This window comes from Lynx rufus, unplaced genomic scaffold (genome assembly GCF_022079265.1).
Source record: "Lynx rufus isolate CCGP_SWC_20201006 ecotype Redwood Valley unplaced genomic scaffold, mLynRuf1.p SCAF_32, whole genome shotgun sequence".
Lineage (NCBI taxonomy): Eukaryota > Metazoa > Chordata > Mammalia > Carnivora > Felidae > Lynx > Lynx rufus.
Genome location: NW_025814848.1, coordinates 3,739,136 through 3,762,930, shown reverse-complemented (window position 1 = coordinate 3,762,930; position 23,795 = coordinate 3,739,136). Strand labels below are relative to the sequence as shown.

The window sequence follows — 23,795 nt, the reverse complement described above, 5'->3', positions numbered from 1 at the left end:
GGCACGAGGAAGCGAGGTGACCGCGACCGTGGTAAAGGAAGGGAACGGGAGCCGCCTCGGGAGCACCACGGGCTGAGGACTCGCGCAAAGGAAGCGGCTCACGGGCTACTTAACCAGAGAAAACCCATCGCCAGGCCTCGGGCCGTGTCTCCACCGCACTCACTTCCGGCCTCTGCGGACGAGGGGGCTCCGGGGGCTCCGGGGGCTCCGGTCAGGGAGCTGCGGCCGCTCTTCAAGGGGGGCGCGTCCGAGAGCGAGGCGAGGCTTCCGGCGGGCGGCCCGGGCTCGCTCCTCCTGCCAACAAACAAGCGGGTCGCGTTAGTCGCCTGCGGCCAGGCCAAGGACACAGAGGCGACTCCACCGCGGCGGGAGTGCGCGCGGCGCCGGGACCCAACGTGCAGTCGCAGAGTCCGCGGCGAGTGACCGGAGAAGCCCGCTGGCCTCTCCCAAATTGTCTGCGACCTTACAAACTGAACCGTTCGGCACCTTCAGGGTCTGTGATTTTTAACGGAAGCCGGCGAGGGGCAGCACAGAGGCCACCTCCCCAGCGGTGCCCCGCCCTCGCGTGGGCCTCTCGCGGCCCCACCGTCCTCCTCACCCCTTCCCCGGGCCTCCTCTCCAGCCCTGCCCACGCCCACCCACGCCAGCAGGAACCTTCCCAGGCTGCTACCGTCACCCCCCCACCCCCCCACCCTGCCCAGTGCACCCGCACGCTCTGCCCTGCGCACAGCAGCACCGAGACCGGCCTCTCCCCCGCACCCCTGCACATCGGTCCCCTCCCTCCTAGCACTGTCCTCAGCAGACAGGCGCACGGCCATTCCCCACTTCCCCACTTTATTGTTCTCCCCCCACCCCTCACACCCCTGTAAGACACAACTCACCTGGAGAGCACTCCCCACCTACCATCCGCCCCCATCCTTTGCCCAACCCGCTCTAACCCTCTGCCACGGCAGCCCGCCGCCCCACGATCCGTCACCCCTGCCTCCGTGTCACCCCTGCCTCCGTGCTGCTACGCAGTGACTGACTTTCAGGACTCACTCCAGCCTCCTCCTTCCAGGACACCTCTCCCAATCCCCTGGGTCCCTTCCCTCTCCCTCCTCCTCCCCTCGCTGACTTCCAGGTGCCACCTGCCACTTCCCAGGTGACAGCCTCCAGGCTCCTCTACGGGCAGCATCTAACACGGACACCTCCCTCCCCCCTCACTGGGCCTCTAGCCCAGACCTCTCCCCGAATGCCCGTCGGACGCCCTCAGTTACCGGCCCGAGGCCTGACCTCGGCAGCAGCGAGCTTCCCAGCCTGAGTTCTAGACCGTCACCTGCCCAGCTGTGCAGCCCAGCCCTGCTCTCCACCTGTCGGCGGGGTTTCCAACCTTCCAGCCATTCAGCTGAAAACCCTGGACCCCCCCTCGAGGTCACTCCGTTCTCTGACACTGACCAGCAAACCCTTTTCGGATCCGGCCTCCAAGCACACCTCCAAACTGCCAATTTCTCACCACTTCTGACATCGTCTCTCACCCAGATGATCCCGACCGCCTCCCAGCTGGATGCCCAGCGGCCAGACCCCGGGGCTCCCGGTCTCCCTAACGGTGAAGTCGTACGTACTCCCGCCGCAGTGCCCCTCGCCGCTCTCTGCCGTGCCCGCAGGGCTGCACGAGCTGCCTCCTCTCCCCGGAGTTCCAGAAGCCCCGCCATCTGCCCGGCCGACTCACCAACTCGGTGAGCTCCCCCCGCCACCCGGGACGGCCGTTCTAGCCGAGCACCACCGGCCTCTGCTCGCCCTGTCACCGCTCCCGTCACTGCTCGGCCGTCACTCTGGCTGCATCCCCCTGGCGGCCTGTCGGGACTGCCTCCTCCTTGGTGCCTCTGTCTACAAGACTGCAGGCTTCTGGAGGGAGGCGCCCTGCCTGAGCTCTGGCTGCCCCGTCCTGGCACGGGACAGGCACCCGGTACGTGCCCGCCGACGGAAATCAGTGATACCCAGGTTTTCACCACCTGGGATTGTTTCACAGCACGAAAGGCTTTAGTGACACAAAATCAGACTTACATATCAATAATTACAGAAGCTTCAGTAGCTCGTTTTTAAATTATGAAATACTCGGAAATGATATTTTTAAGCCTCTGGCTTGATAATCCAAAAATACGGTTTACTCACCAACCGTAAGTTTTTTCTGGTTTAGGAATGGGATCATCAAAGAAAGAATCCCCTTCCATATCATCTCCGTCTGGACAAAGACCAGCTTTGTCTTTGACATCTAGACTTTTGTTACTTAGGAAAGATCCAATTTTCGTTTCATGAGTCAACAAGTGGAGACTGCTTCTGCTCTTTGGTTCTGATGAGGAGAGACTTGTGTCACTCTGACTGGCCTCACTGTTGGCCTAGAAAAACAGAACGGGAAAGAGAAGAGGCCTCCTTGGTGAAACGAAACATTAAGAAGCTATTTGACACAAGAAAACATCACACGGACATACACAAACCTCTGTGTGTGTGTGTGTGTGTGTGTGTGTGTGTGTGTGTGTGTGTGTGTGAGTGTGTGAGATCTCATAGCTGCATGGAGGGGAGAGTAACCCCGTGACCTATCAGCACGTCCCCAATACACGGCATGGCTAACTTCCGAAGGAGAGAATGTCAAAAGTAATGTGTTCGAACCATTCTTCTTCTCCCTCCCTTAATAGAAGTATCTTTCCCTACCCCATTTATAAAGAAGCTTTCCCACTTATAAATAACTTCTGCATTTCCTCTTACGTGTCCGTCACTGCGTCAAAAGTTATCTTAAATTAGTAAGTCGCCAACTTGCAGAAAGGAGGAGGGCCCACGGGTGAAGAAGGAAGATTAGTTCACATGAACGACCCAGGCAGTAAAACAAAGCATCCATCAGGGAAGACGGCACTTGTCCACCCAGCGCCAAAGAGAACAGGCGTCGAGGCGAGAGGGGCCCTCTCCGCCGCCCCCGTGTCCAAGGCAGATTTGCTGCCGAAAGCACTGGTCTGACTTCAGACACCAGACAACTGCCCGATCCACACTGCCTCACCCATCCGCGGACAAGTGTCCCTCATCCGCCTCTGCGCACCTTACACGGTACAAGACCCTCAAGCGTCTCTCCCCCCGTCCTGCCCATCTGGTGTTACGGGCGCAAAACCGCACACCGCAGTTTCTTGTTTTCAGTTGGCCTTAATCCGCACAACCTCACTTTACTCCATCCTTGGTCCCATTTCCTTTTGCCCTTAGACAGGTCTAGGTCAACAACAACAAAAACAAACCATGCTAGTAGCGATACAAGCAGCTAACCTTTCTGGAGAACCTTCCAATCTTCCTCCAGGCGATCTCCTTTTCATCCTCAAAAGCAGCCTAAAGCACGGGGAGGGGAGAGGCGCGGGGGCAGGGGCCGTCTTCCCCACTGATTCGGAAAAGGCGGCGTGCAGTCGTTTTAGTCACTTGCCAAGGTCCCCAGAAAGCTCAAGGGTCAGGTCAACACTAAGGTCTGATTCCAGAGCTTAGTCCTTAACACTCATGCCATGCCATTAAGTCGACTCGTATGAAATTGCACTTTTGTGGGTTCACACGGACACCTTCCCCAGGTTCGGCCTTCCGCACCACAGAGGGCAGTGCCGCGGCCGGGGCCCGCACGTGTTGCAGAGGACTCTCCCGTGTCCCCCCACGGACGCCTCCCCCGTCCACGCTCTACTGCCGACCACACAAGGAACCGAATTCAACTAGAGTAGTATTCTCCAGCCGGGACTGCTGCTGGGAGTTAAGAGAGGAGGCGTGTGCAGGGGGAGAGGCGAGCGGGCGAGGAAGCCGTGAGGACGGCGCTCCAGGAGGACGCACCTTCGGTACGTGTACGGACAGGGTGGGGCGTGTGTGTTAACACACAGTTCACACTTCTCCAAGAGGCCGTGATCAGCCAACAGCAGGCAGGACACGTGCTACACAGTGTGGCCTTGTACAGAGCCACACATTCCAGAAGTTCCTAACGTAGATAAATCAATTCTTGTAAAAGAAACGTCCGGGAAAAGAAACACCAACTTGTCCTCCTTTAGACGACACGCGGCACTTTCACACGGCAGAAACGTTTTACCGTCTCCCAAGCACTTTCTGGAAGTTCCCCGTGTGATCAACTACAGAGAAGCACCACCCACCTACATGGCCCCCGGATTCATGCCCGATGTCATGTACGATCCATACCCGCTGAAACACGGATTGATTATGTTTTCAAAGACATATACATGTGGAAATAAATACCCTGACTCGTGACATTTAAACCCATTTACAACTACAGATACCGAGAAACACACTCTCTCCGTCAGAACACTCCTGAGAAAATTCAAAAGGTCGAACCAGTGTGAAGTAAAATGGGACGTAAACGTAAAGCAACTTAACAAAACACAGGATTATTCCAAAAAGTCTCTCTCGCCCGTGAAGTCACGTAACGGTTTATGTGACGTAACTCCAGTCCCCGTGATGAACTGCAGACGCTTAGCGATCCCTCCCTCTCCATCCCTGGTGATCTCTGACTGGTCCTAGCAGTATCGCCGGTAAAGGCACAAGGACTAGTTTTAGGAAGACAACTTCCACAGACAAGCGTGCTCTGATGTTCGGCACAATACGCATTTTTAAAAGTAATAATTAGTTTGTTTTAAAACTGCAGTTCTCTGGGCACCTGGGTGGCTCAGTCGGTTGAGCGTCCGACTTCGGCTCAGGTCATGATCTCACGGTCCGTGAGTTTGAGCCCCGCGTCGGGCTCTGTGCCGACAGCTCAGAGCCTGGAGCCTGTTTCAGATTCTGTGTCTCCCTCTCTCTCTGACCCTCCCCCGTTCATGCTCTGTCTCTCTCTGTCTCAAAAATAAATAAACGTTAGAAAAAAATTAAAACTATAGTTCTAGTCATCTAGGGGGTAAAATTTAAAAACACTCCATCTGCTTTAGAACTGGGCTCCAAATCCATTTCTAAACTACACAGGAATGTGTCACCCTAACTATGACTCAGTGTTTATCTAAAGAACCCTTACTCAATCGGGTTCCTAATGAGTTCACTCAACGTGACTCCAAATCACTTCTCCCGTTGGGAAACAAGCCACACTGACAGAAGGATTTATCAAAACATTGACAGGTTACCACAAAAGCACTACAGAACTTTAAAACCCATTTCCACACGGGAAATCCGAGTCCTCTGAGCAACAAGAAGTCAAGTCACGACGTGCTGCCTAGAATCTGTTTAAATACCCTGCATCGTGGCTTGAGACGAGTCTGTCTTGTGCACATAGATTCAGTGACCGCAGTTTCCATCACGTACATGTGGACAAACTGGAGGAACCAAGGTAGCTAAAATTAAGCACTGTTTACAACAAACAAGTGTGACAACAACAGAAAGAATCCCTAGACGAATTCACTCCCTTCGCATTCACTCCCTGGACGAGCTCAGAGCCCTCAGCGGTTGTGACGGGTTAAACGGTGTCTCCCCAAAAGGGAGAAGACGGAGCCCTAACCCCCGGTGCTCCAGAGCGTGCCCTCACTCACCAATCGGGTCACGACAGATGGGACAGGTCACGAGGGCTCACGGCGCAGGAGGCAGGCCTGGCTCCCCAACGGGGAGGCCGCCCGGGGAGAACCCACGAGGGCATCCCGGCGGGGACGGAGCGACAGATGCACGCCGTCCTCACAGTCCTCAGAGGAACCGGGCGTGCGGACACCCCCCTTTCACACCTGCGGCCTCCAGAACCATGAGACAGCAAGGGCTTGCTGTTTAAGCCACCAGGTGGGTGGTGCCTTGTCACAGCAGTCCTGCTCAGGGCTCCAGACAGTAGCCAACAGCCCTCCTGGAGGTCGGTCTTTTCACAGAAGCCACTGAGCAGCACGAAGAAAGCAGTCACTAAGTGCCCGTGCGCCGACCTCGAGACTAATAACCGTCCTGGTAAATTACAGTAAAGTTGCAAAAAGGTTTCAGAATGTACCTAATTCTCTACAAGTACACTTACACATTTAGACTTCAGTCATTTCTAGATTAACAGAAAACTGACATCACAGAGAAAGAAGTTTCACGGTGAAAATAACTGCAAATTTTCCAGGAACCAAATAATGAGTTACCACTAGAACATCTCGAGAACCAAAAAAATACCAAAAAATTACCACTAGAACATCTTGACCACCAAAAAAATAATAATCATTCTGCTTTTCCAAACGAAAGGCTTAATCTGCACTGCTCATGCACAGAAACATCACACCTAAAGAAATAACCCACTTTAAAAAAAAAAAAAAAAAGAGCAAACCCACTCTTGCAAAAGTACTAAAGGAACCTATGGGAACTAATTCCCTTCCTCGCTGGTGTCTCAAGCCCCCAGCTCTGCCCCCCCCCCACCCTGCCAGAGGCCTTTTTTGACCCAAGATTTAAAGAATTTTACTACAGCTGTAAAACTACATTTAGAATTCACTCACCTAGAAAATAACACCGTGGGTCTCGAAAGCCACAGAACATTTAAACTCCTCTAAAACCTTTCTGTAGACCACCAGTGCCTTTGATCCACGGACAATCTGCAATCCCTGCAGACGCACCCTACCTCTGGCTCTGAAAACAGACTAGAAAATGACCCTCTGCACCGAGGCTCCCCTCTCCCAGATCCGGCCAGCAGCTCGGGGGCCAGCGGGAGAGGGCCTGGCTGTCCCCTCTCGAACTTGAAGCGGCCCCCGCGACGCGTAGCTGGCCGGGCACAAGTGCGAGTGGCCCAGCGCTGGGTCTGCTGCTCACCCACATGTACCCATCCATTCAGGAAGGGGTGTGAGTGTGTGTGTGTGTGTGTGTGTGTGTGTGTGTATGTGTGTGTGTGTGTGAGGGAGTGACGCTGCTCGAGTATCTAGAAAGCCCTGAGCAAAGTGCAAAGACACAGAGGCATGCCCACCCCACCCCCAAACGTACCCACATGGCGGTCTTCACCCCTGCCCTCAATCAGTATCACGCTGGGCCGATCCCAGAATTTTGAAAACAAGGAATAACAAATTCAGAAGCATCCCTGTTTGAGAACTTGAGAAGCAATACACTAACTAATTTGGATGTAAATCTAAAAAGATAAAAAATAAAAATTAAGAACAAAACAAAGAAGAAAGAACTTGAGAAGCAAAACATACCTCCACACACACTAGATTTAAAACCCCTGGGAAACGATTACAAAAAGGATGACCTTTCCCATTACATTCAACACGATGACAGAAAGCCTCTGAGTCTAAACATCGCAAACAAAAACTCCCTCGCGTCTTAAAGAACACACCTAAGTCAGTGGATTCCACCAGTCTGTCTGCACCACAACTGGCACCGGGTCGGCAGCACCAAAGGGTTTACGGTGAAATGGACCAGTACAGACTCCGGAAGTCTGGAGTCCGGACCAGTACAGACGACGCTCCGGAAGGAGGGCTCCCGACACACCGGGAATGTTTACTGCCACGCCCGCCCACCCAAGACCCCTCCACCCAGGACTGCAATGCCCCCCACCACCCTCCACCACCCTTCAACATCTCACAAAGGAACAAAAACCAGAAATGTAACTTTTATGCAACCAACTTACATTCGCTCCAAAACCTTGGACTTTGCTCTGCATGTTGATAAGTTTATCGTAAGAAGTACAAACCAAATATATACGTGTACATATATATATACACACACACGTATACATACACATATAGACATGAATGATTTTTGAAGCTCATTTCTAGTATGGATGTAACTTCTCTGAAAACAGCCAAGGATCTCCAAATAAGCCCTAAGTCCCGAGCCTTCCTGCTTCCTGCCTACAGAAGAACACGACCCGTCCACACCCCTGCTCCCTGCTCGGCGTGGGGCTCTCCTGCCGCTCCGCCCGCCCGTGGTCCCCACACTGGCTCCTGGCAGGCGGGGCCACGCTCACAGCTTTGCACCCTGGGAAAGGCCACCTAGCTGCCCTGTGAAGGGCCCAACGTCAACGTCCACAGGCAGCTCGGTATTTGATTATTAAGATGTTAAGAGTGTTAGGATATTAAGGACACTGGAAACCCACCGCACATGCAGGCAAGGCAGAGAGGCACTGGAATGAGAGCTAAGGGCTCACCTATCAGGCTGGAAATAGGGGATGCTGGGTGCGATACAGATTTATAATGGCAATTCAGAAACAAGATCAAGGAGGGGGGGAGCGGGGGAAGGTTTCAGAGTGGCTAAGTATCTTTGGTCAGAAATACAAAAATGAGATAAAAGGGGCCCGACTGATAGCCTACAATTCCGGGGCATGGGCCTGTCCACATTCTTCAGTCGCCCCCAAGGTCGGGGGACCACGAGGCCTGCCCGCTGTAGACTGAAGGGTAAACTCTGGGCCCACCATGGCTGCGTTTCACTGCAAAGTGAAAGTTCATCTTTTGACGTGCTTTGGTTCTATGTATAGACCTCTTCGAAATGTCTGAACCAGGAAGATTGGATGAAAATGTGATACTATGAAATACGCTTTTAACGTTTTTGAAAAGTCCAACAAATTGATCAAATGTATCGGGGCGCCTGGGTGGCACAGTTGGTTAAGCGTCCGACTTCAGTCAGGTCACGATCTCGCGGTCCGTGAGTTCGAGCCCCGCGTCAGGCTCTGGGCTGATGGCTCAGAGCCTGGAGCCTGTTTCCGATTCTGTGTCTCCCTCTCTCTCTGCCCCTCCCCCGTTCATGCTCTGTCTCTCTCTGTCCCAAAAATAAATAAACGTTGGAAAAAAAAAAATTAAAAAAAAAAAAAATTGATCAAATGTATCTTTAAAAAAACTACGCTGTTTTATATCGTTAGCCATCTTTCTTAAGGGGGGGTCTCACCTCTCCAATGAGATTGTCACCTGTTTCGGTGGGGACCACGGTGAAGTGCCCACAGCACGTAACACAGTGATGTGCACCGCATACGTGTTCAAACGTACCTGCTAAATATCACTCTAAAGGGTCTTCTCACGTAGAAACACACACAGACGACACGAACAAGTACAATAACGGGAATTTACTGGTGAAACCACAAGAATGAAGCCAGCTAACACAGCAAATCCAGGGTTTAAAAGCCCTTTAATTTTGAAGGTCTTCGATTATAAGCTAAGGTTCCACAAGAACTGAAGCATCTCACAGAACTAAAAACTAAATACCTTAAATATCTTATCCTAAACAGGTATGAGAACTGTCCTGATGAGTAGTGTGCTTCCAAGAACTCTAATACTTAAATTTTAAAAGCTAATCTACTGGCTGGGTCAATTTTTGTCATCTCTGGGGGAGGAAAAAAACGCAGCCAGGCACAGATCCCTGACGACTCAGTGCGCCTACCCCGTGCACCCCCACACACCCCCCGCCCCAGGCACCCCCGCGGCCAGGGCTTCGTAGAAAGGCTCGTCATCGACATCGATGTGCAACGGGCAGATGAGCTGCTGAATGCTGAACACCTTTCATTTATCGCCCAGAACTTATCCAAAAAGTAGTCTGATGTTCTATTTACCTCAGATAAAAATCATAACGTTAAGAGTAAGAATAAGACCCCCTCCCCTGCTCATGCTGTCTCTGTCTCAAAAATAAAAACGTTAAAAAAAAATTTTTTTTTTTTTTTAAAGGGGCGCCTAGGTGGCTCAGTCGGTTGAGCATCCGACTTCGGCTCAGGTCATGATCTCACAGTTTGTGAATTCGAGCCCCGCATCGGGCTCTGTGCCGACAGCTCGGAGCCTGGAGCCTGCTTCGGATTCTGTGTCTCCCCCCTCTCTGCCCCTCCCCTGCTCGTGCTCTGTCTCTCAAAAATAAATAAAAACATTAAAAAAAAAATTTGTAAAAACAATATGTATAGGACCATCCAAAGGGAAAATAAGTATTTTCGACTTTTTTTTGGACAAAACAAAAGAATTCTTCAAGTAAAATTAACAGCACACTTGAAAAATACAACAGTATGATTTTCACCCGGATAAAAACTGAAAGTCAGATTACTTTTCTCGGCACCGTGACTTTATCACAAGTGACCGCAGACAAAGGAGCACGGGCCCGGGGCGGGCAGGGACCGACCGGCAGGGACCCAGCGCCCGGCAGGGACCCGCGGCCCCCAGGCTGGCGGTCTGCTGTGGCGCGGGCTGCGCTCCCCCTCTGCCCTCGCGCGTGTTACCTTGGCACCAGACTTCCGCCTGCTTGTCTTCTTCTTACCTTGTCCTGTGTACCTTGGTATCTGAGCATGAGAATAAAATGACATTTTACCACAAAGCATAAATCTTCAAAAAGAAACTAATTCATCACCAAACTAACGAAGCTTCCGATTAGCAAAGTTCTTAAAACTGGAAACCTGAATCAATCTGTTCCTTTTAGAGACCCACTATTTTTTTTTCTTCTCTTGCCTTAACTCCCTTCTTCAAGTGGTTCAACCCACGGGGAACCGCTGGGCCTCACAGCTACCCGGTCACCCGTCCACACCGCGGCCGCAGCCCGCCCCACGGCAGCTGTGCGGGCAACCGCTCCTCCGGGCCCCGCCGGGCCCGGCTTCCCGAAGCTTCCTCGGGAGCACACGGCACGGGCTCCGAAGGTCGGGCTGGCCCCCAGGCCTGACCACGACTTCCCAGGGTCCCCAGGCCCCTCTGTGGGCTCCCGGGCCGGTAAGGCACCTGCTCTAAGACACAGGCTCTCCTTAGAGCCCAAAATGATTCAGAGAGCACCGAGCCATAAAAGAAAGGCGAGTGAAAGGTGGGGAAAGTGCCAAAACTCCAAATCCACACGTCAGCGCTACTGGGAACCGCATTCCCACCATCAGAAGGCCTCCCGTTGACACGAGTCGGCCGTGGCACCGGGAGCGGCCACGGCCACCCGGAGCACAGAGGACTGCTCTCTCAATCCCCCTTCAAAACCACATCACTGTCCTGTGAGCACGTGGGGCAACGTTCCCCCGCCAGCTAACTTCAATGATCCTCATCAAAACTCCTAGATCTTGAAACTTAAGTCTGTGCACAGAGAGTAAGAACATGCGAGAGGCTTTGCTATCTTATCCTGAAGACCCACCGCATGCAGAAGTCGGTGCTGCTAACTGGCTTTAAAAAAATACTGCTACTTTGCTAAAAAGAGAGCGTCCAGAGAGCTCAATGCCGTGGGTACTGATGTTCTGGAATATGCGTTAATTTGAACCCCTTCCCAGCCAGACATTTTCACAGAAAGCAGTGCTGCTCACAAAGGCTCCGACAGCTGACAGTTCATTTAAAGGGGCTTCTTAAATCCACTCACAACCTTGTTTTCTCTGTTACTGCGGTCACTGCCTCCCATGAGCATCAAGGGAAAACCTTCCCCGCAGAAAAAGCTCCCCAGACCTCGGGGAGAGGGGACCACTACGCACGGGATGACGGCCCCTTCCCGCGGTGGGAAGTAAAGCACCAAACCCTTTGGTGTCCAAATCGAAAAAATGAAAAGGAGCAGCCACATCCAAGAACCGGCGACAACACAGCAGCGACCGCTCACGGTGTCTGAGCCCGGGCGTCTGAGAGAAACCCCCTCTACCACGTCCGGCCCCTACACGTCGCCTCACCTGGAACCACCCACACAGCCCCTCCAGCGCGTCACCCTAACCCTGCGGGCTGGAGATCAGAGCGACGGTCCCAACGCCACCCGACCCGACCCCACCCCACCCCACCCCGGCTAGGACAGGCCGGTTCCACCGGTGCGCGCTGCGCCCGACCGGTCACGGGGCGGCACGCTCCCGAAGCATCCTGCTTCTGCCGCCCTGTTGCCCCCGGCTTCCAGTCCCAGGGTCCCGCTCTAGTCCCGTCCAGGGTGCCAAATCCCTGAGACCGGAAGGCCTCGGCTCAACAACCCATAGCCGCCCCCTACGCACCCAGCCAGAGCAAACGTACGTTCGTATGAATCCTCCAAATGGCTCGCTAACATAAAACCCTTGTAATTTACCATCCAAACTGGTCCCCCATCTGCGATATTCAACACAACGATATCCTGGAACCACAGTCTGGAACCTAGTACCCTCGAACCAGGAATGTATAAGCGAAGAGTAAGTAAATGTCCCGGTCAGCTGAGGAAGAAGATGTTCCAAGGACCAAACTGAGGAAGAAGATGTTCCAAGGACCACATGAGCCCAATTCTGTTATTCAACAGCATATTCCTCTCCAGGACACAAAATTCAACACAGTCCCAACCAAGGGAAGTAATCTGTAAAACCACACGCTGCATCAGGGGAAAGACGCGTCTTCGCGAAACTACGCGGCGGTGGCGTCAGTCACGCGACGGGAGAGACAGCAGCAGAGTCCCCGCGGTCGGCTCACCTTGCTGGGACCGCTGTGTGCACTCGTCTTGCCGTCCGGTGACTTCGGTGGAGAATGCACATCAGAGAGATCTAGCGCACCCTAAAACATTTCACAGTTTAAAATTAAAACAGGTCCAGAGCAAAACATAAATATACTAATTATGCCTCAACGGAATTGTAGCATTTAAAACTTCTACGGGACGTTGGTGTTTTTGTAATTAACGTAAATATTCTTATGAGGTTTTCCCCAATTTTAGTATAACAGAAACAAAACGAAACACACTTAGATGCCAATCACCTTAAGTAGTTCGCTCAATGACCTCGACCCAGTCTCCCCCCACCCGCCCCCCGCCCAGCCCACATGAACCCGGCCCGTGAGCCATGCTTCCAGACTCGCTTCCCTACCCCGCTGCGTCTCCATCGTACCAACGAGCAACTCTCATGAGTCGCCCTCTTCGACGACCACGCCCCTCCCTTCCTCCTCTCTGAGCCAGGTGCCCGTCCAGCCCTGTCACCGCCCGTCACCCCCCACGTCCACGTCACACAACCACCGTCCGCAGGGCAGCAGGGCATGGCCGGTCAGCTCTCGGCGCTACGCTGAACGCAAAGGAGGAATTCTGCCGTGTTTCTTGAACGGAAATCACCTCCTAAAATTCACCCGCTCCATCATCACAAGCTCGGTGCACCGTATGCGTATTAAGCGTCGGTCACTTTGCCATAAGAACCCTTCCAACAACTGCAGCTTTTAAACACGAAAACACGCTGCGCTGCACACCTTCGCTCCTCCGGCGGCCCCGTGAGGGCGAGTAACGGCGTCGCCTTCTCCCAGGCTGACCGCCTCACCTCACCTCTGCAAACTTCTCTTCTTCCCGATTACCCCCCAAGGCCCCAGCCCTCTGCCAAGATATTAGCTCACTCGGTCTGGCCGCTTCTTCCTTCACAGGGGATCTTTTTCTGCCCGTTTGTCCCTGTGTTTACAGCCACCGTCCTGGTCGAGATCCGCCTTCCCCCGATCTCGCCATCTAACCTTCCCAGACGTGTACAGACGTGTACCTCCCGTGCACGCAAGTCTACAAAAGCTTCCCACTGACCGTGAACGCCCGATCTGTTAAGAATGCCCGTCCCCGGGGCGCCTGGGTGGCGCAGTCGGTTAAGCGTCCGACTTCAGCCAGGTCACGATCTCGCGGTCCGTGAGTTTGAGCCCCGCGTCGGGCTCTGGGCTGATGGCTCAGAGCCTGGAGCCTGTTTCCGCTTCTGTGTCTCCCTCTCTCTCTGCCCCTCCCCTGTTCATGCTCTGTCTCTCTCTGTCCCAAAAATAAATAAACGTTGAAAAAAAAAAAAAAAAAAAAAAAAAAAAAAAAAAAAAAAGAATGCCCGTCCCCAACAGAGGCCTGACGTGAGGAGAGAGGGCCGGGCCACAGCAGGCACGGCCACAGGCAGGCGGGGCCAGGGCTCAGCTCCAACGGCAGCCAGCAGGGAGAGAGGAGGAGCAAGAGGCAACATCCCAAAAGGCGGAGTGGAAGAGAGGCCGGGAATGAGGAACTCCCCGGCCGGATGCGGGGGTGATGTGCCACTGCAGGGGGACAAGGGATCGGAAGGCGAGAAAGCAAAAGCCGCTTTCAAGGACGAGCCATCTGCCTCAAGCTCAAGGTCCCACGTTTCAAAAAAAGACGTGAGGCCAGAAAGACGAGTCGACGCGTCAAGACTGAGGAATCTGGACGCTGTCTGGTTGCCATCACACGGCGAGTGCAGTTTCTAAAGAGGAAAGGAACAGATAAAGACCTGAGCGTCAACACGGAGTCGGCAAGAGCGAAGGGTGCAGACCGAGCGCCGAGGGCACCCGCAGGTGCCGCTGAGCTGGACGGGGGCGACCACGAGGCGCTCCCGGGGAGGACAGGGCTCACCAGGGGCAGTGCAGACCGGCGAGTGCGGGACTCCACGCGGGGGCACATCCAACACCCTCTGCCAAGTCAACTCAAAGTCCCGGGCGAGGATGCGGGCCCGGCAACCGGATTCTTCAGGCGGTTTAAAATGCAATTTGGGTAAAGGCATCACTAACTGAGTTCAGTGGGCTTAATCCACAGCTGGTTTTCTTCCCCGGTGTCAGAAGTCAAAGATTAATTTAAAAAAACCTACCATTTTTTATTTCACTATATAAACGACAGTCTTCCTCTCAAAGTTAGGAACACTAGTGAAGGACAGAAGAGCCAAAATGGACACCCGTGAGCTCCCGACTCCGGGTTTACTTGTGTGCACCCACACGCACACGCGAAGTACACACCCCAATATTAAGAGGGGAAAAGTAGCAGAAAGTAGGTATCTCGCAGCGGTCTCCAACCTCGTGACGCCACGGAAGCCTCCTCCGGGCCCGTCCGACAGACCGCGGCCGTGACACGGGCTAGGCTGATCGGGGAGGCGCCGGGGCCTCCGGTCACGACGACGGAAGAAGGCACCGCTGAGTTTCCATTTTCAGACCGAACCCACTGGGAGAGACAGCTCTGACCGGGTCCCGGCTCGAGGCCAACCCCCCGTCCACAGCACACAGAGCTGGCCGGTGACGGCGGCTTCAGGCGGGACAGGGAGTCCTCCTGACGGAGGGACCGACCGAGGCCACCAGGGGAGAGGCAGCTCCTCGGAGCGAGACGGAGGAGGCCCAGGCACACGACCGACACACACAGACAAGCGGGGGGCGAGAGCTGGGGCCGCGCGGTCACGCGGGAGGAGGCGGACTTCTGTGTCTCGTGCGGCTTCCGCCCGGTCAGAAGATAAAGCCGGTTTTTTCACACAGGACTCAAGACGCCCGAGTGAGCTGACCAGGCGGGGATGTTTGTGAAGGGCTGGAAATCCTGGTTTCGAGCCGGGAGGAGGCGCTGAGCCGGATGTGGGGAGTCCTGCAGACGGGAATGGTAACAACACGAGACACGGTGGCAACACAGGCCAAACCTTACGAGACCTCTACGTGCCCGGAAGACCTCGGTCCTCACTACGACCCTCGAGGCTCATTTCTAGTCTCTCCGTCTCATAGGTGAGGACCCAGGGCGCGTGAAGGTTAAGTGACCTCCGGGAGGTGACCCCAGCAGCCCGGCTCCGCGTCCGAGCCAAGGCTGGCGCGTGAGGGAGGGACGGCGAACCAGAGACGACGACGACACGGGTGGCTGGCACTGCAGGGAGATGGACCAAAGGGCGACCCGGAAGGAAAGAGAAGGGCAGACAGACAGACACGGCTCACCACCACCCACTGGCCCAGGAGAGAGCAGGAAGCGAGGCGGTCTGGAGTTCGTTAAGTTTATGCGACTTCTTCTTCGCCACTAGCTGGTACGACGCCCATCCCATGATAAGCACCACCAGACACTGGGGAAACAACTACAAACGAGTGAAATTACACCCACAAGCTGAGCGACAACGTGGGCTCTGCGTGGGCTGACTTGCTCACCCACCGGGACGCGGGTCTCACCGGGACGCGGGTCTGCTTCCTGCCGCTCGGAACACCTTCCCGGTCCTGTCCCCTCCTGTCCTCCCGCAGCAAGATGGGGTTTAACGACTGAAAACGACCGCTGCCCCCGGGGCACCCGTGTGGCTCAGCCGGTTAAACGTCCGGCTTCGGCTCAGGCCATGATCTCGCAGTTCATGGGTTCAAGCCCCACCTTGGGCTCTGTGCTGACAGCTCAGAGCCTGGAGCCTGCTTCCGATTCTGTGTCTCCCCCTCTCTCTGCCCCTCCCCTGCTCATGCTCTGTCTCTCTCCCACTCTCTCTCAAAAATAAGTAAACACTGAATTAAAAAAAGAAACCACTGCCCCCTTTAACTAACCTTACTGCTCATAAAATGCTCAGAACCAATCACTTACTGGATACTCCCTCGGGTATCACGAGCGTCACGTCAACGTCTGTTTCCTTACGTGAGCGCATTCCAGCTTGAATAGCTCTCAACTCTTCTAGTCCAAGAAACGTTCTCATATCTTATCTTTTCATTGGAAGTGTCTGTTAGGCCTTACATGTAACAGGTGCTCAGTCAGGCTTTCCTGATGTTCAAAGATCCTAACAGAAAATAAACTCTGAGGCTGTGTACGTGGCAGTGCGCAACCCCCACAACCTTACCTATAAACCCGGGACGCGTGGGACTAAAAGCACACCATCAGCCAGGTGTCTGAGACGACTACCATACCATCCACGTCTGTGAGACAGCGTCTTTACGTAAAGCTAACGTTTGCAAATAGAAATCAGACCATTAACCTCATTAGTGGGATTTCTAAACAAAAGGAATAAGAACACAGAAGCTTGAAAATGTCCAGAAACTAAGCATGACCAACAGCTTAACCGGCTCTACGTCTCTTTTTCAAAAGCCTTTAAGTTCAAAGTGTTGTTAACCAGCCTCTAATGCAGCCCTGTTGTTTGAAATGGTAACCAGACAGCGGCTAACAACAAGCGCAGTGTCCTCCACGCTTCGCGTGCCCTAACTCCTGCATCAGGCTCTGCGATGCCCGTGAGGCGGCCTCTCTCCCCACCCCACACAGGAGCCACTGGGGAGGGACGGCTCACCTAGAGCCGACGGCTAGTGGGTGGGCGAGCTGGAGCCCGTTCCAGGGAGCCTGGCCCCTGACCCCAACACCCCCACGTCCGTCCACACAACGAGTGCAGCTCCAGACTGGGAGCTACCACTTCTCCGATTTTCCTCAAACTGTGCGTTTATACAATCTGAGTGTGTTTCGTTTTGCTTTAAGGGAACGGCTTCTTTCCGTTTAAACTCTGACTCACTATGTATGCAAACACGTGCGTGGCTCTGCTGAGCAGCCAATACTTAAAATAGAAAAAGATAACGAAGGCTAGGACTGTACTCACCTCCCCATTGGTTGATCCTTTTTCTTTCTGTTGACAACGTCTGATCACTTCTAATAATAAAGGTCCACCCACAGTACCTTCTGCTTCAATAATACCTAGGTCTCGGGCTAAATTCTCTCGACCTTCAAGACCTTGAAACTAGGGCAGAAATAAGACGTGAGAAGTAAGATATAAACTGCACAAAAGTATGCAAATTATTTTCAGAGATTAAAGAAAAATATTTTTGAAATTGAAAGAGATCTCTAACTCAGAGAGACCATTTTTCTAACAAATAAAATGCTTATTTAAAAAAGACTATCTAGGGGCGCCTGGGTGGCTCAGTCGGCTGAGCATCTGACTTCGGCTCAGGTCATAATCTCACGGTCCGGGAGTTCGAGCCCCGCGTCGGGCTCTGTGCGGACAGCTCAGAGCCTGGAGCCTGCTTCAGACTCTGTGTCTCCCTCTCTCTCTGCCCCTAACCCACTCGCATTCTGTCTCTGTCTCTCTCAAAAATAAACAAACATTAAAAAAAATTTTTTTTCATTATCTCTTTCCTTTACCAAGTCCCTACACGCAAAGTCCCCATTAAAGTCCCCATTAATGGGTGTCATCACGCCACAAAAGACTCCTTTCTATGACGGAGTTCTATGAAGTTCTATGAAACAGCACTGGAAACAAGTAGCTACCGTGCAGACAGCTTTTATGAAAAACAGATAATCAACTACCAAAGAAATCTCTACGCAAGACACTGCAAATTGTCAAATTTCATGAAGTTTCGGCTTAACCGAACCCACTTGTGACGGAGAAAGTTTCAAACGATAGATGCAAAAGGCATTATTCTTACTGTGCTAGTTTCAGGCTGAAAAACGGCCAAGGTGAAGTCAAGATTGAAAAACTGAAGAAATTCTGCAACAAGACCAGCCACCAGCCGGCCTGCAAAAAAGCGAGAGCTGATGAGCATATGCCTCCCCTCCGGGAACCCCGAAGCCTCCTCGCGGACACCATGAAATAAGCCCAACCCACTGATGGGAAAAACGAGGCTTCTAAACCATTTCACCGCAAACCGATCTTAGAAGAACACGGTCACGCAATGAAAATCTCAAGTCTCCTCGTTTTTCTCGTAGGATCGTCAGTTTGGAGCCAACTGTTAATCGGACAACTTGACATTTCACAGGTGGGCTCGAGTGTTCCGCTCCTTAGAGCGCTTTTAGCCAACAATTTCCCATGACCGATGATACTTAAACAACTTAACAGCTGTTCAATAAATGGCAATTTTACAGTGAGGAGTTGTAAGAATCACAGACCTCAAAAAACATCTCAAACCCCTGCTCTCTCCGAAACGGAGCCATCATTTGAAAATCCGGAGAGAGACAAAACAAACAAGAACCAGCTGAACATCTTACCATCTCTTGTGTTCAAGAACTTTCTCAGGCTCTCATTGACTAGAGGAGTTTTGTTCTGTTAAAAAACGAAATACCGTGTCATGTGTTTATCCTAAAAACAACTACGACATGTGGTTTAACATTTAATGTTTTGGCAAAGATATAAATGAGATACGGTCACTCGCAAAATTATGGTCAAGCCCATTCCAAAACTCTTAACTACTATAAAAACTCTTCCGTACTACTTAATGTTTCAAACTTAATTAAATGAAACTATACGTGAAATGTGTATTTATTTATAGTTGGTGGGGTGCCTGGGTGGCTCAGTCGGTTAAGCGTCCGACTTCAGCTCAGGTCACGATCTCGCGGTCTGTGAGTTCAAGCCCCAAGTCGGGCTCTGTGCTGACAGCTCGGAGCGTGGAGCCTGCTTCCGATTCTGTGTCTCCCTCTCTCTCTCTTCCCCTCCCCCGCTCATGCTCTGTCTCTCTCTCTGTCAAAAATAAGTAAACTTTAAAAAAATTTATTTATAATTGGTAAACATTTCATAAACTGCTTATTAAACTACTTTAGAGCCTAGGTCTTCAAGCGCTCCTGCAAAATGACATTACGTTTACTTACAAAAACAACTGTTTACTATTCCAAACACGTGAAGCTGACATTTTGTCGCCGGGCACATCTACCATTTATAGCACGCTTACAGTGAGCGGGACTCAAATTACACACTTGCTACTCCCCGCTCGTCGGCAGTATGTGAGATGATTTTCCGCAGTGCACGGGCCAGCTTATTTCTGTCATTAGACGTGTGTTCGGATACAGGAAAAATACCTGTGGGTCACCCCAGCTTCCTTAAGCAGACTGAACTACAGGTATAACGGGGGCCTCACGCTCCACCAACGGGACTGTAAATGGTGCAATCACCTGGGAAAGTAATCTGGCAATGTTTTCAAAAGCTGAAACTACCCCTCCCCTAGGACCCATCTGTAGGTATTTTCTCGAAGAAAAGCACGGATCCAAGCAAAGATGTGCACGTGAACGTTCCCGGAAGCCCCGTTTGTAAGAAACCTGGCAACAAGTCAAAAGTTCATCCCCAGGTGAGTAAACAGCCACGTGACCACACAGCGGGCACTACGCGGGAGGGGGATGGGACCAGCCAGCAACACAAAGGACATGAAGAATCTCGAAGCATCACGCGGAATGAATGCAGCCAGGTCGAGGAAGAAAGGAGCCTATGCTGCAGGATTCCACTTGAATGGCCCTTACAGGCATGGATGCCCAGGGCCGGGAAGGGTGTTACAAAGAGGTCTGAGGAAGCTTTCGAGGGTCAGGACGCGGCCACTATCTTGCCTGCCTCATGGTTGCATAAATTTGTTAAAATGTAACACGTTGTACGTTTAAGTATGCTGAATTTACAGTGGGTCAATTCTATCTCAATAAAGTCGTTTTTAAAACACCGAAGATAAGGAAGGGAAAGAAGACAAAGGTCCTTGGGGCACCTGGGGGGCTCAGTCGGTTGAGCGTCCGACTTCGGCTCAGGACATGATCTCACAGTTCGTGGGTTCAAGCCCCGAGTTGGGCTCTGTGCTGACGGCTCAGAGCCTGGAGCCTGCTTCGGATCTCGTATCTCTGGCTCTCTCTGCCCCTCCCCCACTCACGCTCTGTCTGTCTCTCTTCTCTCAAAAATAAACATTAAAAAAAAAAAAAAGAACACGGAGGTCCTTAATAGGTTGGTCTAGGGAATTTTAAGACAGTGAGTCGACTGAAATATTTAAAGAAAGTGGAGGGACAAGATCAGATGCGGATAAAAACAGCCAATCGAGGAGCACTGTGGAGAAGGACTTCAGGAAGACAGCGAGGGACACGAGCAAAGGGGAGACTAGAGGGAAGGAATGGGCAAGGTGGAAAAGAAGTAGCTAAACACAGGCTAGGAGGGCAGCAGAGAACCTCAGACGTCTCGGGTACAGTATGACACAGCCAGGCAACTCACTGGACACACAGAAAGAGCAGGGTCCAGGCACCTCTCTGATGTCCCGCTTGGATACAGAGCTGTCCCCGTGAGCCCAACTGGGCTAGCAGGCACTGTGACAGGTCTGAGGCTCACGCTATGGATCAAAGCTGCAGGGGGGCGCCTGGGTGGCGCAGTCGGTTAAGCGTCCGACTTCAGCCAGGTCACGATCTCGCGGTCCGTGAGTTCGAGCCCCGCGTCGGGCTCTGGGCTGATGGCTCAGAGCCTGGAGCCTGTTTCCGATTCTGTGTCTCCCTCTCTCTCTGCCCCTCCCCCGTTCATGCTCTGTCTCTCTCTGTCCCAAAAATAAATAAACGTTGAAAAAAAAAAAATTAAAAAAAAAAAAAAGCTGCAGGGCCGAAGTCACTGCTGTGGCCAAGGTCATCGGGGAGAGAACACAGAACGAGAACCACCAGATAACGCGCGAGGGATTTAAGCGAGGTGCACAGGACAAAGATCACGCTAAAGGAACCAAGGAGGGGTCAAAAGGAAAAAAGAAGAAAACAGAAAAAAGTCCCAAAACTCCGGGGAGATTTTCAGGGAGAGAAGGATTAAGAATGCCAAATGCTGCAAAGAATTAAGATAGGTAAGAACTAAAATACAGACAATAAGGAGACTCTTCTTGACCTCAGCAAAAGGAGTTACTTAGATGTAGCAGATTTAAAACCAATTTAAATGGACTGAAGATGTTAATGGATTAAAGGATGCCTAGAACTTAAGAGATAAGACCTACACGCTCTTCCCAAACTTGGCTGTGAGGGGAAGAGCCAGCGGGGTATTAAAAGCGAACAGGAGTCAAGCAGTTAAGGGAGAGATCAAAGACACAGCAAACAGCTAAGGAGCTGAGAGTACCTAGAAGGCAAAACGCAGACAAAGTGACCACTGATGGACGAGACAGAGCCTCCTCCGCCAAAGCAAGAAGGAAAGAGGCACAGATAAATACAGATGCGGGCAAGCTTTTCCTGGGCTGAGCGACAGATGGGGGCGGGGCACACACCAATCGTCAGGACTGGATGCTTCTATTTTCCTGTGAAGCAAGAAACGAGAGTGGCTGTTGAGAGTGGGGGGAACGGGAGGTGGACGTCGGCGTGGGCCGAGCGGGAGGTGCTGAGCGAGGCACAGGGCCTGCTCGGACCCGGCCGAGGCCGGCACCCAGCAGCCAGTCACAGCAGCAGGCCACGCTGGGTGACCGCTCTGGCACACACGTGCACAAGCAGGGAGGGGAGCAGTCTGCTGAATTGAAGGACCTTCACGGCTTTTCCCAGCGCAAGTATGGCTGGAAGGCGACGCAGCTGCGGTTTCTGAGACACGGGCCACGGGGTCCAGACAAGTCAAGAACAGAGGCCAGCCGAGAGAAGACGGACACCTGGACAAACACAGAAGAGCCAGGAATCGAAGCACTTCAGCGAGTTTGGGGGGGGGGGAGCGCAGGCACCTAAGTCTAAAGAGGTAAGGAGATTAGACGGATTTGCCACAGAGGACGGTGAAGACCCTGATCGTGGAGTGACTGTCGCCAACCAATTCCCGAATACTTATTCAGCGTGGTGGTGAGACTGTGTGCCCCCACCGGGCGGGTGTTCACAAGGCACACGGACACAGTAAAGGTCCTGAAGGATCCTGCCAGGAACTCGCGGACCACAGAACCATTTCTTCAAGCAGCTCCTATGACCTTGTTTTCCAGACTTGCCCTACGGGAAGGGGTCTACACCACCTAAGATTTACCACCAGCCTCAGACTTACGTGGGACCTTAACTTTCTTTGGATTACTCCAAACAATCTAAAATACAGGCAACAAGAGAGTCATTTTGCCTCCCTTCCAATAGCAAAGAAATGTAATCCTTAGTAACTCAAACTCCTCGCCGGCTACCCGCTACCGTAAGCAGCATTTTAGAATGATCTCTAAGTAATTAAAAATCAAACATCAACGAACAGGATAATATTGAAATTTGTAGATTTCATACCTCCACTTTTTCTTGCTCTTCTAGGGCTAAAAACACAGCTGCTCGGAGTTCAGCCTTTTTTTTAAAGGGGGTAAAGGAACACAAATGGTTTCAAGGCAATTTTCATGGCAAGAAGCGCACACATACGGCGTACGTTCCACGGGCGCCATCCCCACCGTCTAAAAGCCAAACAACGAAAACCAACGGCGGGCAGGTACCGGCGGGGAGGTCAGGAGGCGCCCCGCGAGCTCTCTCCGCCGCCCCCCGCCTTGCCCCGGGGCCCACCCCCCCCCCCGGGCCTGGCCCCGCTTTCGCGTCCGCGACCACGCCAACTAGTTCTGGCGCCGCCCGAGGAGAAAGAAGTCCTCCCGGGGTGACACGCCGCAGCTGGGACCGCGACCACCCGCACCGGGGGCAGGGGGAGGGACCGCCTCGCCCGCGCGCCGCGCGCCACCCGGGGGCTCCCCGCGCGGACGGCCTCGAGCTCGCCCGCCCGGCCCCGCAGGGCCCCGCCCCCCACCCCGCGGCCCAGACGCGGCCCGGGCGGCCGGTCCCACGCGCCCCGCGACCCTTTGTGACGCCCGCCGCCCGCAGAGGCCCTGCGGCCCGCGGGCGGCCGGCATCCCCGCGTCCAGGCGCGGCCCGGCCCGGCCCGGCCCGGCCCACCTTGATGCGGTTCAGGACCCCGCTGTTCTCCAGCGTCTGCACCAGCAGGTCTCGCAGCTCCGTGTCCTCCTCCGGCACCACCGCGGCCGCCGCCGCCGCCATCTTGCTTCTCCAAGACAACCGCCCAAGCCGCGCCAACGGCCAACGGCCGCCGCCGATTCCGCTCGGCGCGCGGCGACGCGGCCGAGACCACGCCCCCGGCGCCGGTGCGAGCCCGCCCCCACGTCGGGGGCGGGACCAGGGGCGTTGGTGGGCGGGGCCTGCGGGAGGGGAGGGGCGGGGCCCCGGCTGTCCGCGGGCCGCTGGCAGAGGCCGGGGCTTTGAGGGAGGCGGTGCGGGTGGGGACGCAGCGCTGCGGTGCGTCGTCATTGAAATTGTACTACATCGCAGGCATGAATAAATCGTGTGCTTTGAAGGTTGGATGCGTTCCCACCGACCAAAGGGACGCCCAGTCCTGCTCAGCCCCGGGCGCAGCGGGGCGGGTGGAGGGTCGGTGTCCGAGACGCTTGAGACGGTCCGGGTGTCGCGTGCAGGCTGCCCCTGCAGACACACTGCAGCTGGGAAAGTCCTGATGTCTGCCTCGCTTCCGTGGTGGAGCCGAACTGGGTGCACACATGCGTCTGGGTGTGTGTGCACGCGCGCACCGCGATAGAGCCTGCACGCACATGCATGCATGCCTGTATGTAAATGTGCTCTTCAAGAGGAGCTTGTGAAAACATGCGTGTGTGTGCACGCGCTCACCGAGAGATAGCGTG

At 53.5% G+C, this 23,795-nt stretch overlaps 1 protein-coding gene across 5 annotated transcripts in view; it reads right to left on the bottom strand.

Moving 5' to 3' along the window:
- The window catches only part of CEP43 (centrosomal protein 43), a 30,246-nt gene extending 7,044 nt beyond the window's left edge, over nucleotides 1-23,202 (bottom strand). For 3 of the 5 annotated variants that reach the window (XM_047093156.1, XM_047093160.1, XM_047093159.1), the window contains exons 1-9: nucleotides 23,041-23,202; nucleotides 22,396-22,449; nucleotides 18,454-18,508; nucleotides 17,895-17,983; nucleotides 17,072-17,209; nucleotides 12,255-12,335; nucleotides 10,109-10,168; nucleotides 2,152-2,375; nucleotides 164-294 (exon numbers count right to left, since the gene is read on the bottom strand). In XM_047093156.1, coding sequence (XP_046949112.1) covers nucleotides 164-294; nucleotides 2,152-2,375; nucleotides 10,109-10,168; nucleotides 12,255-12,335; nucleotides 17,072-17,209; nucleotides 17,895-17,983; nucleotides 18,454-18,508; nucleotides 22,396-22,449; nucleotides 23,041-23,142 — 934 coding nt within the window. In that variant the 5' untranslated portion in view covers nucleotides 23,143-23,202. The remainder of the gene's footprint in view (nucleotides 1-163; nucleotides 295-2,151; nucleotides 2,376-10,108; nucleotides 10,169-12,254; nucleotides 12,336-17,071; nucleotides 17,210-17,894; nucleotides 17,984-18,453; nucleotides 18,509-22,395; nucleotides 22,450-23,040) is intronic. The other 2 variants (XM_047093157.1, XM_047093158.1) reach the window with 2 other exon arrangements.
- Between the last annotated feature and the right edge of the window lie 593 nt (nucleotides 23,203-23,795).